At 41.0% G+C, this 17,972-nt stretch overlaps 1 protein-coding gene across 2 annotated transcripts in view; it reads right to left on the bottom strand.

The window, feature by feature from the left end:
* Positions 1–8,895, bottom strand: part of GLRA1 (glycine receptor alpha 1) — a 39,294-nt gene extending 30,399 nt beyond the window's left edge. For both annotated transcript variants that reach the window (XM_086758669.1, XM_010130764.2), the window contains exon 1: positions 8,054–8,895. In XM_086758669.1, coding sequence (XP_086614795.1) covers positions 8,054–8,109 — 56 coding nt within the window. In that variant the 5' untranslated portion in view covers positions 8,110–8,895. The remainder of the gene's footprint in view (positions 1–8,053) is intronic.
* Positions 8,896–17,972: the final 9,077 nt, after the last annotated feature.

Below are 17,972 nucleotides of genomic sequence, written 5' to 3'. Positions count from 1 at the left end.
GATATTTTCTGATGGCATTAGTTGCTGTCATTGCAATGCAAATATTCTGCTGGAGATGGATGTTCCCTCTGTGCTGTCTGGGATTCCTGGTGTAGTTTGTTTATTCATGAACCATAATGAAATGTAACTTCTGGAATGAATGGCTGAGCTCTGGGTCCCCTGCCCAGGAGAACTGCTCTCCTTCCCATCCCAGCTGCCCTCTGACTTTGGTCTCTTCAGCACCCTGTCAAAAAACCCCCATATTTTCCACCCCGGCAGTGCTGCAGGGATGATGCTGGTGTGGGAGAGCAGGCTGTGTTTGATAGGGTTTGTACTTTATCAGCCCCGTTGCTGGGAGATGATTTCTAAGCCCATAGCTCTGTGTCGGGGTGTGATGGATGGGGCTGGAAAGCTGGAGGATGCTTGCGATTCCCAGGAACGTGAGGTGGCAGGAGAGATGGAAGGTACATATTTTGGTTTGTAAATTGGATCCTGGGAGCTCTGGTGCAGGAAAAAGATCTCTGTGTGTGAGGATATGCTGGGAACTGTTGCCCTGCTCGGCAGTGCTTCCGGAGGGTGAAAGCACTGGGGGTGAACAAGGAGACACAAGTTTGTAAAGATGTCCCATTTTGTCCACAGCCTGTCTCTGCAATTTTCGCAAGATAAGAAAAGGCTGCCTCACCCAAGAATTCAGAGCATCTCACTTCCCTGCTCCCAAATGCAGTAACACATGGCGTGCCCAGACCCTGCTGTAATGGAGGACTCGACCTGTCTGGTGTGGGGGCTCTTGCCGCCACCACCACCATTTGGAGCTAAAGGATTTTTTAAAGGGTGTTGAGAACAGCTGACCCTCGCATGCTTTCAGGTTTTATACCTCCTCCATAAGAGAGGGGAGGAGGTGCCTGTGCTTGAGTCTTTGTACAAAAATCATCTTTTTACTTGCATCATCTGAAATAAATGAAAGAAGAAAAAAAAAAATCAAAGGAAATCGGGTAATGGTGGGAAGTGATGAATTTTGTTGGGTTTTCTGTGCGATTCCTGACTCAGCTGTGTTTTGCTGCTGACCCAGGCGCAGGCAACAGCGGTCTGATCCACCATTGATGCCAGCTCTGTTGCTATTTATTGATTTGTGGGTTTGCTCCAGCCCTGCTGAGGCTGGGGGACGGGATCTGCAGTCTGGGCGAGCGGTCGTGGGGGCAGGCATCACTCTTGGGCCAGGCATGTGGGGGGAGCTGCTGTTGGCAGCTTTCGTCTGAAGGCAGCGTGTGCGATGATTGATTGCACTGCAAGCCCTGCTGTTCCATGCATGCGACACTCCTTGTCTTGGCAACCTCTTGGTAGTTTTTTTTTCCCTCTTCATCCACCCCGCAATGAGACACTGATACAAACAAGAGAGTTCCCTGGCTGTCTGCTAAGGAATTTGTTTTGGTTTTTTTTTTTTTCTTTTTTTGGGGGCTTTTTCTTAGCAGGCTATAAGCCACAGTGGAAAGATAAAGAGGGAGAAATCAAAAGGAAAGCAGGTGCAGAAGTGTGGTGGTTTGTTTTGTTTTGTTTTTTCTTCCCTCTCCTTCTCAAAATCAAATTTTGTGGGGTTTGGTAAATTAAGATTTCTCCTGCTTTTCTCAGCTGGCACTTAGATCCAGCAGAGATGTATTTACAGGATGCCAACTGTGTCTGTGTAGCAGCCAGATGCGGTGCAGTCTCCAAATCGGTAGCTTACCACGGTGCACTGTATGGATGAAATAATTGTCTGCAAAATGGGGAGTGCGCGGCATGTGTAAATGATGGGTGCATCTGTCTAGATCTATTTCTGTTCTCTGCAGGGCCTCTCTGAGATTTGGTCTTAGTGAGGAGACAAAAGCTATGTTTCTGGGATTTAAGTTTCTGTACATCAGTCTCTTGACGTATCAGTAGAGATCTAGGAGCAGCTTGGAGGTGTGTATCTGATCTATAGCAAGAGCGCGACTAAAGCGTGCAGACCTCCAGGACCAGATCAGCTAGAGCGTATCGGCAGTTTCCCAAAAGGTTAAGGGGACTACCTAATTTTGCACCAACCAATCATCTTGGCTAAGAAATACCAACGTAAACCAGCTCCCTTCAAGGGAAATGGTCTCTGGTGTCTGGCTTTGTAAACACAAATGTAAATTTTTTCAGATAATTTAGGGCAAGAGCAAGAGAAACAGAGGTGAATTTTTTATCTTTTAAGAGAAACTGCTGAACTGTTTTATTATACCGAGTGCACTGCAAAAGTTGCTGTTTTCTGGGCTGTGCAAGTAGGTCTCGGACTCTGCAGCCAGACAGCCTGGTGTTGAGTTGTCTGATAATGGCTACTAACAATCCTTCTGGTGCGTTGCACTGGAGCAGCAGGAGGAATTCCTGCTTCTCTGTTTCCTTTTTGCTCTGCTTATCCCAAGCTGTCTCTTTTTCCCAAACAAAAATTTTCAGAATCACTTGGGATTATTTTTTTCTGTCAATCAATAAATCAAATCAAGCCATAGTGGGGAGGGTACACTGGAATGAATTTTTTTTTTTTTTTTAGCATGTGAAACAATATATTGAGCCATTTTTCTTGGTGAGATGTGTGCAAGTATAACCACACTTTGTAAGATTAGAAATCACCGATCTTGCTGATAGATAAAAGTCAACAAAAAGTATGCAAGGTAACAATAGGAAATCAAAAGGGTAATTTACTGGAAATAGTGAAATCCTGATTTAATGTGCCACAACAGCAAGAGCTGATACAGGCAAGTAAAACAGAAGTCAAAAAGCATTATCAGCCTATCTGTCATCTTAATACTAGTTGCTTTGGTCTTCTCAGAAAAGCTCCAGGTTACAGAAAATGAGCAAATGAAAATCACTGAATAGGTTTAGATGATTTGACATATTTAAATGTTGTGGGTTTGATTTGGATGTTGCGATTTTAAAGCATGATTTTTTTTCTTTTTTTTTTAAAAAAAAAAAACAACAACAAAAAAAAAACCCAAAACCAACATTGTTTTCCAACTAGCTGTTCTAGTCATCTGGTGGTCTGACATCTTGTCCCAATACTGAAATTAGGAGAGCCCTTTTAACCTGCGTGCTAGGAGGAAATGAGAACAGACTACTCTGCTGGTTTTCTATCACAGATGAATGATCACTGGTCAGCACTGGAATAATGAAGTAATTTAATTTTGGACGTTGATTAACATCTTAATTCAGATACTAGGATTCTCTTCTATCCAGGTCAGCTCATGAGGATTTAGTGGGATGAATTTTGTAAGCCAACAAGGAAAGGGTTTGCCCAAGAACAGGGGAACTGCAGTGTGCTGTTGCTTACAAGTGCTTTCCTTTTTGACTTGATTCACTTGGTCAGTAGCAGAATAAACTTCTTAGCCTTTAGTCTGTGCTATTAAATCTGACACGCTTAAAAGAGAGAGGGCCCTTTGCTGCTGACTTTTTTCATACAAATGGGTCTCCAACAGCTCTTTCATGGGAGAAGAGAAATGAGGGGGGCATCATGCTGCCATGCCCAAATTCCTGTCCGTGAAGGAAGTCTCTGTAGAGAGTTAATGTGATGTAACGTTCTTATATGTCAGGGCAGGATCCTACCATTCCCTCCACATATTTGTCTTTTTTCCAGAAGCAGCTTCCTTCAGGTGTTTGAATAGTAAATATGTTTTGCTGATGGGACTTGCTGCAGTACAGGTTAATGTTCAGTGGGAGTCAAGGTGGACAGCCAGTCTGTGTTACCTAAAATCTACCAGTGCCTCACAGACGAAGGATATTTTTAGTGCATGTGAGACATAACAAAATTTTTTGCAATATTTTTGTCAAGCAAGGTAATAATCTATGGTTTTTCTGCTCCTTGACCCAATATAAGCAGGGGTCGGGAAATGTTTTTTGCCCAGCCATTCATGGAGCCTGCCTTTTGTTCTGATCTATCCAGAGAGCAGGTCTGGAGTTGTTTAAGGCAGGTATTTAGAGAGGAAGGTTAAGATTAGACTGTGTTAGAAAATGTTCTGTGTATTTTACATTTATCTGGTTTAGTTGCCTAAAATGCAAGTGAATTGTTAGGGATGGAAAGAAGTGTATAAAGTCTCTGCAGAAGGCAAGGTCTCAAAGATTTTGTGCTTCTACTGGGATGACACCAAATTAACCTTTCTTTCTGGAATGATTTATAAGGCTTTCTACATATAATTGTTTACCTCCTCATATTTTCAAACCTTAAATACGTAACCCTTTTAGCAGGGTCTCTAATGGGGCTATTACAGGTCACAGACCAAAGAAGCTGAAGAACGTCCTTAGAGGCATCTAGTCCAAGCCTTTGCTAAATAATTTTTATTTTGTGAAGGAGCTGGCAGAGGCACAACGGGTCATAAGGCACAACTTCAAGAAAATTTTAGTTAGCATGAAGAAAATACTCTTCAACTAATGAGAACATCTGCTGCCTTGCTTATCTTGTGGCTCTGGAAGTCTCTGGTTAGTGCTTCATTCTCGGGTACCTCTGTAATGTGATCTAGTGCTGCAGAGGTAGAGAAGAAGGTTTGAAGAGAACATGCACATCTCTCTTCTTTTCCTTCCCCTGCCTTTTATTTTGTTGTGTTTATGAGGGCCTGAAATCAGCAGCTCTACAATCACCTACTTTACTTGTCAAGTCTGTTTCGGGAAAAAGTGTCTGTCTTTCCACAAAGATAAGGGGAATCATGTTCACAATGGCATCTTCTTATTGTTTTAAAAACTGTGAATGAAGAGCTCTGTTACTGATGAGAATACAAAAATGCCAGTTAGAGCAATCCAGTAGGGTCTGAGGCTGGCACCACCTTTTAGCCTGTGAGTCACTTGGAGCAGCAGCCTTGAATCCCTCCTGCTAGCTGACAGATTACTGTTCAGAAGGGGCCAACTCTGATCTCGATTCAATGAAGGTAATGCTTCTGATTCCTGACGTACAAAAGCACAATTAAGACAAGAATCAGGCCCAAAAAATTTCAGAGCCTCACAGGACAGTGTCTAGTTGGGTAAGGTGCCAGTTCTAGGCTATCTTTTCTCTCCTAACTTGTACAAGATATATTCCTACCCTAGGCTTATGCAGTGGTGTTTCTGGACCACTACAGCTATTTAAAATGCCATAGAACAACAGAAAGTCCAGGCAAGATCACCACAGGGTAAGGGTAGCTTTTTGTTCTGCATGAAGGGATTAACAACTGAACCCGGGGACGAGCAGGCAGTGTATGTAGTTACACAAACATTCTTCCAAAGTCTATGTCTCTACAGATATAAGCAGGACATCTGGAAGTCCCTGTGTAAAAGTGGTCAAAACTATTTTTGTTTTCAAGAAAAAGCATTTTGCTTTACAGAGAATGTGTAAGGAAAGCTTGATCAAGCAGCCTGTCTGTCAGAAGATCCTCTTTGTGTCCCACCCCCAACTCTATTTCCATCCCTGCCTCTACCCAGGTTCTCAGCAAATGTCTTAGTCACAGCTAAACAACTGCAGTCCGAGAAGGCAGGTAGCAAAATGGGAAATGCTCTTCCATAAAGAAAGGCATATCAGAACAATCCGCTTATCAGAAATTCCTTCTAAAACACCCCAACTGTAACAGAAACATATATCATATTGGCAATATCATAATGTTTGTATTCACACACCAGCTGTTAATCTTTTCCACAGGGTCTTGTTTTTTAAAAGTCTGGCAAAGCAACAGATCTAGTCTTGTTTCCTATATTGGCTGTATATAATTTTCCTTTGGGACTCTGGATTTTTCTTTATTTTTGAGGTATGTGGATTCTCTTTCCAGAATATTTTTGACATGCTAACAATGGTGTGGTACACCCTGTAATTTGAAGCAGTCCATACGTCTATTACAGGTTATTTGATTATCAGTTTGTGAGGTTTTTAAACATTACGTATGACTGAGTGCTGGAGTAATTAGCACACTAAATTTATGAATGGCTGTTAATGAATAAACTTCACTAACTGAAATAGCAAAGCTATTCCTGGATGAGAAAGGCTGGTAGATTTTTGGCCTGTAATAAATTGGACACATAGCACAAAGCGGGAGAAAAAAGAAAAATGTTGCTTAGAGTAAGCTCTGAGTAGGAATTACTGATTTTCCCTGTTGTGTTTTTTTCTTTTTTTCTCTTGTTTGGAAAATGATTGCAATTTAGTTTCAACATCTCCCTCTAAATGAATTAAAACATTTCCAAATTTTCTTAAATGTTGATTTCAGGAAAACGAGATTTACAAAAATACACTTTATATGCAATATGATACAACCACATATAGCAGATATGTATATACACATGTATATAACTTATGACAGTATTTACATCAGAACCAGAAGGGACAGATTTACTAAAGTTTTGAATGCCCACGACCTGATGTGCTGAGAATCTGTAAACATTCGCACATGTTGTGTGATGCATAAGTGTGCATCATAGAACAGGACCAGCAAGACAAATCTGTATCGATTTCACTTGTTCAGGCAGTTCAGAGGGGAGTCGGACAGATACTTTAATGCCAGGGCCAAAGGAAACTCTAGCCTGGAAATGCTCCTTTTCTTTTTTCTTTTTTTTTTCTTTTCCTTTTTTTTCTTTTCTTTTTTTTTTTTCTTTTTTAATTTTCCTTTTGCATTCTAGCCTATTTATGGACAGCGTTCCAGAGCATTTATGTTTTGTTGGTTTCTTTTTTTTAATCTCTATGCATCAACATTTTTTAACTAAAGAGTTTATTGCACATACATATGCTTCCTTTTAGTCCACTCCACTATATTGTGTGGTGTTGCTATATGCTTGTGACAAAATAAGACGAGAAAGGATAACTATGAGATATAGTGTTGTGCATTGCTTTTCAGATATTGTGATTTTAGTTACTTCTAGAACTTCTTTCTTGGTTTACCTAACAGATAAACATTAAGTGCTTTGAGTTCATGTTACAATCTTCTTCCTTTCTCTTGATTTTCTCTGGGATTATAGAAAAAGGAGGGATATCTCAATTTTTATGCCTGGAAAGACTTTAGTGTTCAAAAGGAAAGAGACTGCTAGCTAGAAAAGTGTGGCCAGTAACAGCAAGTCTGCTGCTGTGTTTCATAAAATAAGTATTGCACCATATGATGATGTGTATGTAAATAATGTCTGTTCTTTCCTGTTAAAGTATGAGATGAGGTTTTGGTAAATACCTTTGCATTTCGGTAACACCCATGCAACTGAAATGAAGTCTAAGACTCATAAGCAAGCTCAGGTCATGAAAGAAGGGATTTTTTTCTTTTCTTTTTCTTTTTCTTTTTTTTTTTTTTTTCAATTGCATGTCTGGCATGTATCTCTTTCTACAGCAGGCTTCATTTTTTCATGCAAATACAGAATAGCTTCTACTTTTACAATATTTTTTTTTGTCCATTTAATAAACACACTGCAAGGAGAGATGGATCAGAAACAACTCCCTAAGACTGAAACGGTTCCTTCTCCTATCTTAGCCTAAATGAGAAACTCAACACATCCAAAGCAGAGTCAAAATACAGCTGATTGTTAATGAATATAATAGCAAAAAGCTCCCCATATCTCATTTGGCTTTCATTTAGATTCTGCAAGGGAAAGATGTTGAAAACAACATGAAAGGAAAAAAAAGGTGTTTATTTCATTGTTTTCTGTGACTGAAAAGGAGTCCGACGATTTCTCAAGATAACATAGCTAAATAGTGAAAGCATCCCACGGAACTCACCTTAACCTGCAATCTGAGGATGGGGAGGGGGCGAAGTGGGAATATTTACCCGGGCAAATCGAAGTGCAGCATTCCTAGCCGCCACTAGTTGTCACTTTGCAATCAGCCGGGGTCGGTGTTTTCAGCACTGCGGTTAGCGAGATTGCGGTGCTAATTAAACGGAGTAACTCCCAAAGCTGCGGAAAGTCCCGAGCCCGGGGCTGTGCGATAGCCAGTCTCGGGGAACCGAGAGGAGGCCAAAAGGCAGCTCGAGAAAAGCGGAACGCTGCTGTCCTAAGGCTGAGGCTGTGCCTAGAGGCTGTGCCCCGAGCTTGGGGTGGGAATAGCAGTCCAGCCTGGCAGCGCCCGGGATGCACACACTCCTCCCGTAAAGCCGAGTCTTACCTGAAGAAAACGATTGTCTCCCACACGTAGACTCCGAGCGCGTTGACGTTGCACATTTTTCCAGCTTTCGCTGTGGTTTATTTTTTTTTTTTTTTTGTACTCCGTGAGGGGTGGGCCGGCAGGGTTGGCCAATAAAGTAACCCAGCACTTGGGGAAATATTGGTAGGGGAAGCCAGCCGCCCCTCCCGCGACGGGCTGGGCGGGGAGGGGGGGGGGAGTGGGGGGAAGGCCGGCGGGGGTGGACTCCGGTCAGCACCCTGGACAGCAACAAGGAGGGCGGCTCCGTTCAGCACCCTGGACAACGTCTGGCGGGCGGCGCGATCAGCACCCTGGACAGCGGCGGTGCGCGGGCGGCTGCCGAGCGGCCGGTGGCTCCGCTCCGCTCCGGCGCTGCCTTGGCTCGTCCCTCCGCTCCGCCTGTGCCCCCGCCACCGCCACTGCAGTGCTGCTCGGGGCCGGGGGACCGGGCTTCCACCACCGAAATCTCCCTTCAGCGCGATCTCGCTCCGGACATCAGGCTGGCGAGAGGGGGAGACGCAGGGGGTGTAGGTTTGCCATCGGGGTGGCGGGGGTAGGAAGGGAGAGGGGGGATGACCCTCAACAACAACCCAGAGCTTTAATCTTCGCTGCTAGCCGAGGTGTCTTCCTAATTACATCCACAGGAATTTGTCAGTGTGGAGCCGTGCTGCAGTCCCGGTTGTGTCGCTTTCCTGCCCGCCGTTTGGCTGCTGTTGATTCCTGCTTCCTGGGCTGTTTTCCTCCCGAATAAGTTATTGCTGCTGTGGGGAAGGCGTCCCATCGCTCAGGGCTAGAGTGGAAGGGAGCAAAGGGGAAGTTTCTTGGGAAGCACTCCCATTGTGCTCAGAAAGAAAGTGGCTCAGTGTCCTCCTAACGCATCTCATTTCCCCTCTGCCCTCTCTCCCCTGCTAGGACTCGCTAGATCTTGGGAGTTTCTTGCTGCATTAATTTACTAAACTAAAGAAAAAAAAAAAAAGAGAGGGGGGAAAAAAAGGAGGGGGGAGGTGGAGAAGAGGGAAGGCGGAGGGGAGGGGGTAACTCAGCCTTTTCACCATCCCAAGGCCCTCCTCTTAGCTATGCTCATTGGTCTCGGGGCTGAAAAAACTACTCTAGGACGTGGTTGGATAAATACATGTTGTTCAGCAGAAGCTGTTAACCTTTAAAGCGCTGATACGTTTTAGTTTGTTTCAAATTTTTTTTTTAACCCGAATTGCTGTCTTTTTAAGAAGTCTCTGAAATCGTTTCCCTTGACAGGGTAAGCGTAACATGCCTTAAGTCTCCATCTCGTGGAAGACCCGCTTGGCTAGCAGTTACTATGTGTTGCTGCTGGCTTTTAAGGAACATTTTTGTGTTGTTTGTTTTCTATTTGTTGTTTTTTTTTCCCTTTCCTGTTTGCTTTATTTGATTTTTATTTTTTTTTTCCTCTTTTGCATTTGGTTTTGCAAAGAGGTTTGGCAGATACCAGAACCATCAAGGCCAGGGCAGGTAAGGAGCATTCAGCTGTTTCTTATCGAGTGCTGAGTGAGGTGGTCGGGAAGTGGGGAGCAATGGGGTCCTCAGTCACTTTTTCAGTGTGTCATTCTGCTTGGCTTCTCATCAACTTTTGAGAATTAAAATTAAAACTTAGGTCTCTTAAATAATATAGAATTTTGTTCTTCCCTCTTGTCCCAGTGTAATGTGATTTTTCTTCTTTAAGTTTCGTTTTGGTTTTGTCCTGTGATTTACAAAACTCCTCATGGCAAAGAAAGAGTCGCTTTTAACCCCTTCTTAGCTGTTTTTAATCTGCCCAAAGACTCTTCCCATCTCACGTTGTGAGGGTGGAGGTAAAATAGACTGCTTGCTCCACCACTACTCTAAATCCCCAGACTAGGAGATAACCAAATTTTTCTTCTCACTTTGGGTTGTATTTCAAAGGACCTTACTGTCATGTTAAAATTCACCTGATGATTTTGATCTCCTGTTTTCATTTGTTTTAAAGCAATATGTTTACTTAGCTAAGCAGACAGAAATATCCTTTGGGTTATCATTCAAATGAAAAGGGAAGAAAGATCTACTTGGCTTCTAGCCATTGATACAGGAATTTAATCTGATTTACTCCAGCTACTGACTCTCAGTGGGTAGCTAGATTAATAACAGGCTTTGATTTCTACTTGTGGAAATTTCTGGGGACATGAATCCATGTAATGTGTTCCAGCCTGCTGCTTGTTGACACCTCACTGTACTTTCTCTTCTGGTATTTACCCCCACATGGATGAGCCTCTGCCTCTGTCTCTGTGCTTTTCCAGCCCTCACTGTGCTGACAGACCAGAGGAGGAGCTCCACACTGGGAGTTTCAACAGGACTCGCACAGCAGGAGGGAAATGGTATTTCCCTGCATTTTTACTGGGAAGCAGGACAGAGAGCAGGAGGCAGAATAATCTCTTGGCATCTTTGGGTTAAATCTACAAGCTAGTCAGCCTTCTGTTTCCCTTAGAAATGGGCTCTGTAAGAGCTATGACTGTATCATGTGATTTCTCCCTTGCTTGTAAGTTTGATCTTCTTTATATCAAAGGAAGCAGGACTTTTGTCCTTTTGTCCCCACTTACTACCTTGGGTTCGGAGAGAAGGATGGCTGTGCATAAGATTGAGAAAGCAGATGAATTATTTACTTTAGTATTTGGCAAAACAGAGGAAAAAACAGGTTGCAACAGATACTTGGAGCAGGTCTAAGCATTAGGATTACTTAGATCAGGGAGTAAAATACAATGAAATATAAACTTGAGATGTGAGTTTTGCAGGTCTTATCAGGAGGGCCCCGAAGGTTCTCCATAACGCACCTTCTGCATGATATGTTTTTCTGCAATAGGAAAAGGAACATCTTCTGGATAAAACTTTTCTTGTTTTTTCCATTTTTGTTTGTTGCTGTTGGGAATATTTGCCTCTAGACTGTATGCTTTTGTATTTCCTCCTGATGCCAAGGTAGTTTTTGCTTGCTTGCCTTGGTACAGTGCTGGGTACAGTATGTGCTGCTTGTATGTGTCAGACTTTGGTCAGGGTGGCTCCAGATCTTTGGAGGATAAAATGTCTCCTCATTTAAGAGGTCAATATTTACATCTAAACTTTCAGGAGCCAGTCAATACTTTAAAAGTTGCAGCAGACTGTGAAATGTCACCAGCACAACAACCAACACATGTGACTGAATTCTGTGCAATACTAGGCTTACCTCAATGGAAAGGCATTTGCTGGAGCTGCAGGAGTTGGGCTGAGGATGCTTATTGTATGACAGAGGACTAGATCTTGACTCTATCTTATTATGATAAACTCATTACTGTCTTCACTACAGGTTAATTTGAGGGTTTTTTTCTTTAAATCCTTCCTTATGGTGATTCAAACCTTTCAGTCAATACCCACTGCTGGGGACTCTAATGACCCAGTCCAGCTAGTGCCGCTAGTAGTCTTTCTGTTTCTCTCCACTTGTTCTTTAGTGTTTTTAAACAGAAGGATATCTGGAAACCATGCAAGATATCATCTCCTGGCCTATCTTCTTTCCCAAAAGCTCAGTCACCATGTCTGAGGCTTTCCAAAACTTATTCTTCATGGAGCGGCAGGTAATAAATAGCAAATAATAATTTAGTGATGTTTACTTATTAATTTACTGGTCAAAGGCTGGGTCTGATCCAGAGCAGAGTAACTGAAATGCATCTCTAACTGTAAGACTCCGTTTCAGTATATCTTGTCTTGATTCCTTGTAGCGTAGGAGCAGATCAGGCCTTTTGGTAGGAAGGATCAAATCAGACTTCTTAAGGAATGCAACAGGAGCCATGGGGAACATAATGATTAAAATAAATCATAGTACTTTTAATTTCTTTTTAGCACTCAACTAAAATTTGGGGACACTTACAGAAAAGGATGTGCATGAGCAGTAATGTATACTCAGATAACATGTCTATCAGTAGATTCAAGGGGTTTCTTTTTGTGGCTGAAAAATCTACTTTCTAATTATACTCTTTCTTCATTCTTTTTCTAGCTAGGAAAGGCAGGGAATACCTGCTTCCCCCACTTCCTTCATGTTGTTCCTCCCTGATAATTTCCTTTTGAAGAATGCAAGTTAATTTCTTGCCTTCTCTGTGAAGAAAATTAATTTTTCAATGTTCCTGTAGTCTGAGAGTTAATTTTCTTTTTGATAGTTGATAGTATCACTTAAAGACAAGGGGAACATAGAAGGCCTTGGAAATAGCTCTGTGACTAGATGAACACGCAACCTGTACTGAAAATTAATGTAAAGCCTTATTCACAACTGCAAGTTGATTTAATTCTTGATCTGTTTTTCATCTCTGGATTTTATAACAGGCGGAACCATTTTCAGTTTCTCTTGCTTACCTTTTTAAAATTGAAATTCTGATAACAAATTCATATATGGGGGTTAAATCCTTCAAGCTGAATGTCCCCAAATATATTACAGGATTTTCAATGAAGAAGTGACTAACATAGCAGTAAAGTACACTCAGTGTATCTTGGGAATACTAAATCCATTATTGTCAGTTTGTTTTCTGGAGAATGACTAATGATAAAAAAGTGCCCCAAGAACCTGGATTGTGCTTCCCGAGACAGAGATTCAAATAGCTACAGCAGCACTACTTGCCTTTTCTCACCAAACAAATAAAAAGTAAATTTTAAATTGAAATTAAGTTCAGAGAATTTTACAAGGGATTCTATAAAGTAAATTCCTGTTCAGTTGATTTGCATGTGTAGTAAGCTATTTCTGTGCAAGATGGTTCAACTAAATGCAATTTTCCTAGAAACTTAAGAACCTAGGACAATTTTATTTATTTTTTTTTAATAATTGCTGGTAAAATAACACCACAAAATATTTCTGCAATGTTTTGTAAAGTTAAGTGTTGAGTCAAGATTTTTTTTTTTACTGAAAAATATACAGATGAAAGAATTCACTGGAACTAATGTAGAGGTTCATCTCATCCATATTTCAAAAAATATGTTTAAAATTGAACTTTGATGAAAAGTTTGATAAATTCTGGTTTGTTATGCAGTGGATCTGTGGAAAACAATCACTGGAGAGTTTTGCATAGGAAATTCAACAGATCTTGCAGACTAAAGATAGAAGGCCATTAGAGGTGGAGCCGAGGGATTTGTGGTGTAGGTGATTGATATTTTTGCCTGAAATTCAGACCAAATATCACTGACGGTCTTTTGCCACATTTATTTTAAAAATGATAGGTCTAACTGTAGAAATAGAGCTTATTTTAGAAAAAGTAACAAGGCTGTATTTGGCCAATACATTGGAGCTTGCTGGTTATGAAATAACCCACCATGCATGGTGTATCCTTGTGAAATTATCTCCTGGTTTCATAAAGACCCTTTCTTAGGAGCTGCACTCAGGATGAGGAATGCTGAGAGGCACAAACCTTTGAGGTGCATTATTGGCAATCTGAGCTCTTGATGGTTTGACTGAAAGTTGATGATACAGAGCAGATGAAAAACAGTTTGTAGGAACCAGAGGCCAGACAACTATCAAATACTTTTACATTTTTTTCTTTTTTTTTTTAAGCTGGAGGAAAACTTACCTTGGTACTTTGAGCCGGGGAAGGTTTTTACAACCATGCACACCCACATCCACCCACCCACACGAGATGTTGTTGCTACATACAATATTTGTGTTCTCATAGTCTGTGTGATAGTCAAATAGAAGTGTCCTGTACAGAATTACTGAGGCCTCCATATCCTCCTCCTTTCCTCAGGCTGTGCAGGTACTCATTTGAAGTGCCTACATGGTGCATCTACATTTACTGTCCTGTTTCTACCAGCGCACATAACCTTTCCCTTCATGTAAAGGCATATATACACTGTATGCTGAATGGCTTAACCATGAAGATTCCCGCCCTATGTCATTCTCTGCAAAAAAAAAAAGAGCGGTTATATAGATTGACCTTCACACTCCTGGGCAATATATTTCTTGACAAATAGCTTAGGGGCTGTATCAATTTCTTATTACTGGAAATATGGCCCCCATGATTCTAGTGGTATCCAATCTGTGACCATAGACTCTTTGGAAGTGGTGTGAAGCCTTGTGCTAGGATGACTTCATGATAGATGATACGTTTGTAAGAGGCCAAGTGAAATGCCTGCTGAGTGTGGCATTCAGGTCTTCCTGACCTGGATGTGTGCTTGCCTCCTGTGTCAGGTGCATGAATTGGGTTAAGGCAGTAATCCCTGAAGAAGAGGAAATAAAGAAAAATGAATGGTCGTTTTCCCCCTAGCAGTGCTGATTTATTAACAGATTTCCGTGTCTCATAAGTCATGTAATGACACTTGATTTGAGCTGTGAGTAGTCTTGCTGTGTATCATAGGCTTGTCAGTGTTATAATTTATGTAGTGTTATGTAGTAAGAAAGCAGCATGGACCTAAAGAAAAATACACTGCTGCTTCCATTAGAAGCTTGATTTGCAGGTCATAAGTTAATTATTTTTTGACCTATACAAAACAATTACCAGGCAATCCCAGTGAACCCAGAACTATTATTTCTTTCAAAGATCTTGGCCATTAAAACTTCTTTGGTTAAGCCACCCTGTGAGGGGAAAAAAATAAACCAAAGCTGCTTTTACAGCTTACTAGAACTTTTCAGGTGCTGAACATCATGTGTGTTTTTTGGTTTTTGGAAATACTATCTTTAACTTTTGGTATTGTGAAGCCCATTGTTTCAGCCTCAAGGGCTGCAGGAAAAGGAACTTTTCTACCTTGTGCCTTGCCTGTAAAAGAAAGAAACAGTCTATTTATTTTGAAGTCTGCAGGCACTAGGTTTTGAGACGTGCTTATGCAGAGCTAGAATCATACGGGCAGACCTAGAGCTATTCACATCACCCTCTTAATTCTTGTTGTTCTTTTGAATTTAACAAACACAAAAACAAAACCACCCAAAAAGAGCTAAGAGAGAGACCGGAACAAGTATGTTGCCTACTGTCATTGCTTCATTTGCCTTGTGAATTCAATAGAGTGTGTGGGGGAGACACAAAGAAGTTCAACCCTTTCAAAGAAAATTGAGTGCAAGCAGCAGACTCGGAAAGCAAATCTGGAGATGACAGCCAACAACGTTGAAGTGGCCTCTCGGTGTCCATGTGTTTAGGCATCCTCTTACATGCCCCAGTTTACTCAGAGGACCAAGTAGCATAACTTATCTTCTGGAGTGAAAGAAACAAGTTTCAGTTTGGTTTTTTTTTTTTTTTTTTTTTTTTTTTAAGGATTTGGCAATGGAAATATTTGCATGTCAGGCATCCGAAGGATAAAAAGAAGCCCTGTAGAATCTCTCTTTTAATGAATAAAAAAGGTCTGATTCTTCATCCACTTAGTGAAGCTTTTTGACTCTGAAGGGAGGTATGGAGTTGCTCTTGCCAATGATCTTGGTTTCCAAAGCACTAGAAAGTGCCCATAATAGGGTAGGTTTTTACATTGCACTAGCAGAAGGGCTTTTTCACCCATCTGAGATGCCATCAGGTTTGATAGCGCTGCTGAGATGCAATATACTTGTAATGTCTGCTCTCTGGTAGAATGCGTTTCTTGCTTCAGTGTCGCTGTCGTCTTGAATTGTCCAAATCAGTGGAAGTACTTTGAGGTTATTTTACTCATGAGAAGTGGTAGCTCTGGCTGCTTCCTTGCCATCCAAAGCAGTTATTCCCTGTGGGGTAAGCACTGATTTTGAGAGGTCGTTAGGCAAAAGACTTATTACCCAGCTGTATTTTAATTTTTTTTTTAATTGTCACCCTGTGAATTTGCAGAAATTTACTTGAACTACTTGTTTGGTTTTCATAAAGACACTTTGCTTCTACCTCTCTATTTCAGGTAGAGAGGTGATGTAGAGGTGGGTTACTAAGGGCATTTCTGTGCTAGGTTTATTGATAACGATTTCTGGAAATCCTACTGGAGATGAATGGTGCTATTTGAAAATCTCAGCTGGGTTGTGTGCAAGTTGAGATGCTTACCTCGCCTAAAATCCTTGCCTCAGGTGGTGAAAACGAGAGAACAGGGATTTTAACACTTTTGCTAAGTAGCTTGTTATTGCCTTGGGCTATATATTTCTTTGCAGCTTGCTGTGTTAAACCCTATGACAAGTACAAGCCTTCTTTCATGCCATCTCTCAGCCAATTGTTTGCCCAGGGTTTGGGCAAAATTTGCCCCTCGGAGAGGATATACTACTGATTGGTGACCTTTCTCTTGCACAATGAATATTCCTAAAGGCATTTGTTGAAGGACACTGAATCTCCTAGATCACAATTCTTTTTGCCGTAACTGCAAGATTGATTTTTTTTTTTTTTTTTCTATCAGAATCAAAATCCTCTTCTCTCTTCAAAATATTTAAATAATGTTGGGTTCTAATGACTCGTAAGGCAGATAGCTTCTGTGTCTGCAGTTCAGCTAATCCAAAGGCACTAAAGTGCTACTGGTTACAAGTTCTACTATGTTGTTCTGTTGCTGCCTTTACCTGCTGCATGTCTAGTGAAGATGAAAGTTGCAAAGCCTTTGCAAATTCCTTCTAAGCATCAGTGGCCTGTTATTCTTATTAAAAGGAAGGGAAGTGTAAAACCCAGGTTGTAAACAAAATGGATTTTTTTTTTTTTTTTTTTTGGTAAAAATATGCTAGCTTTGATTTATTTATTTATTTATTTTTCCAAGCATCAATACAATTCTTTATGGTAAAGACTTGGAGTGTTATCATGCATTTCCTTTGGACAAGTCAGAGAAAAGAAATGCAGCCTGTTCACGATGTTGCATTATGCCAGCATTTTTCTTTTATATAGCTTTCCATCCCCATGAAAATAGTTCTCTACCAAGGCAATTGAATTGGACAAAAGTGATTTATGTAGGCTGTGCAGAGAGAAAAAGCTTTGTTAGGTTTCAGGGAAGACATGGAACACAGAGGGTGAGAAACAGCTTGGCTGAGGCATGGGGAATCACAATCCTCTCATTAAAATCTCCATGCTATGACCAGACTTGACCTCACTTTGCATTTGCTGCTTGATTACCGAATCTATGAAGCTGTCGTCTGGAAACAAAAGGCAGTAAATCAAATCAATGGGCATCTTTCAATGGGAACCGAAGAACCTTGTGATGTTGTATTCTCCTTTGGCTTATGGTCTGAATGCAGCAGATGCTAAAACCTGTCCATGCACATTTCTGCTAACACACGGAAGTGCAAATATAACGCAACTTTGTAAACTTTTATATAATATGTCATTGTCTAGGAGAGACTCTTGTATGTTAAAATAAATCTCCCCTTCTCCTCTCAGATAATCTGTCCATGGGAAAAATCAATCTCTTCAATTGGTGGAGATTTTTACTTGACAGCATCTCTGTTTAAATTGTTAAACTATCTTGGGCAGTGATAGGGAGAGTAAAGCAGGGAGCACTGCTGGATTGAAGCAGTCTAATTCACTGTTACGGATAAGCAGCTGTGGTGTGGCTATGTTCTGACTTCCGTGTGGGCAAAAACATTGGAGATATTTCTGATGTCACACTCTTTGTATTCTTATTATTTGAAAGTAGAACTCCTCTGTCAAAAGGCCAGTACTTAGCTACTGAATAATTTTTTTTAAAGCTTCATTGTATAGGCACTAACTATTCTAATGCGCTTTTCTCGATATTTAAGAGCTGGCTGAACGGTCTGTGAAGGAATTAACCTAATTATAACATATGTATACATATATAAATAACATAATATAATAATATATTTATACACGCACACTCAAATATACATAGCAAACAACATCTGCATAGGCTTTCTGGATAGAAAATCTGAGCTGAAACCGTAACATCTTTTGTCTTTGTTGTGTTGTGGAAACCTAGCATAACATCATACCTCCCAAACCCTTGGTAGCATGGTATGTAATCCATAGATATTATCATGCTACATGTA

Source organism: Chlamydotis macqueenii, chromosome 14 (assembly GCF_036417535.1).
Source record: "Chlamydotis macqueenii isolate bChlMac1 chromosome 14, bChlMac1.mat, whole genome shotgun sequence".
In the NCBI taxonomy this organism is placed as follows: domain Eukaryota; kingdom Metazoa; phylum Chordata; class Aves; order Otidiformes; family Otididae; genus Chlamydotis; species Chlamydotis macqueenii.
The sequence above is the reverse complement of the archived record's forward strand: the minus strand, read 5'-3'. Positions and strand labels throughout refer to the sequence as shown.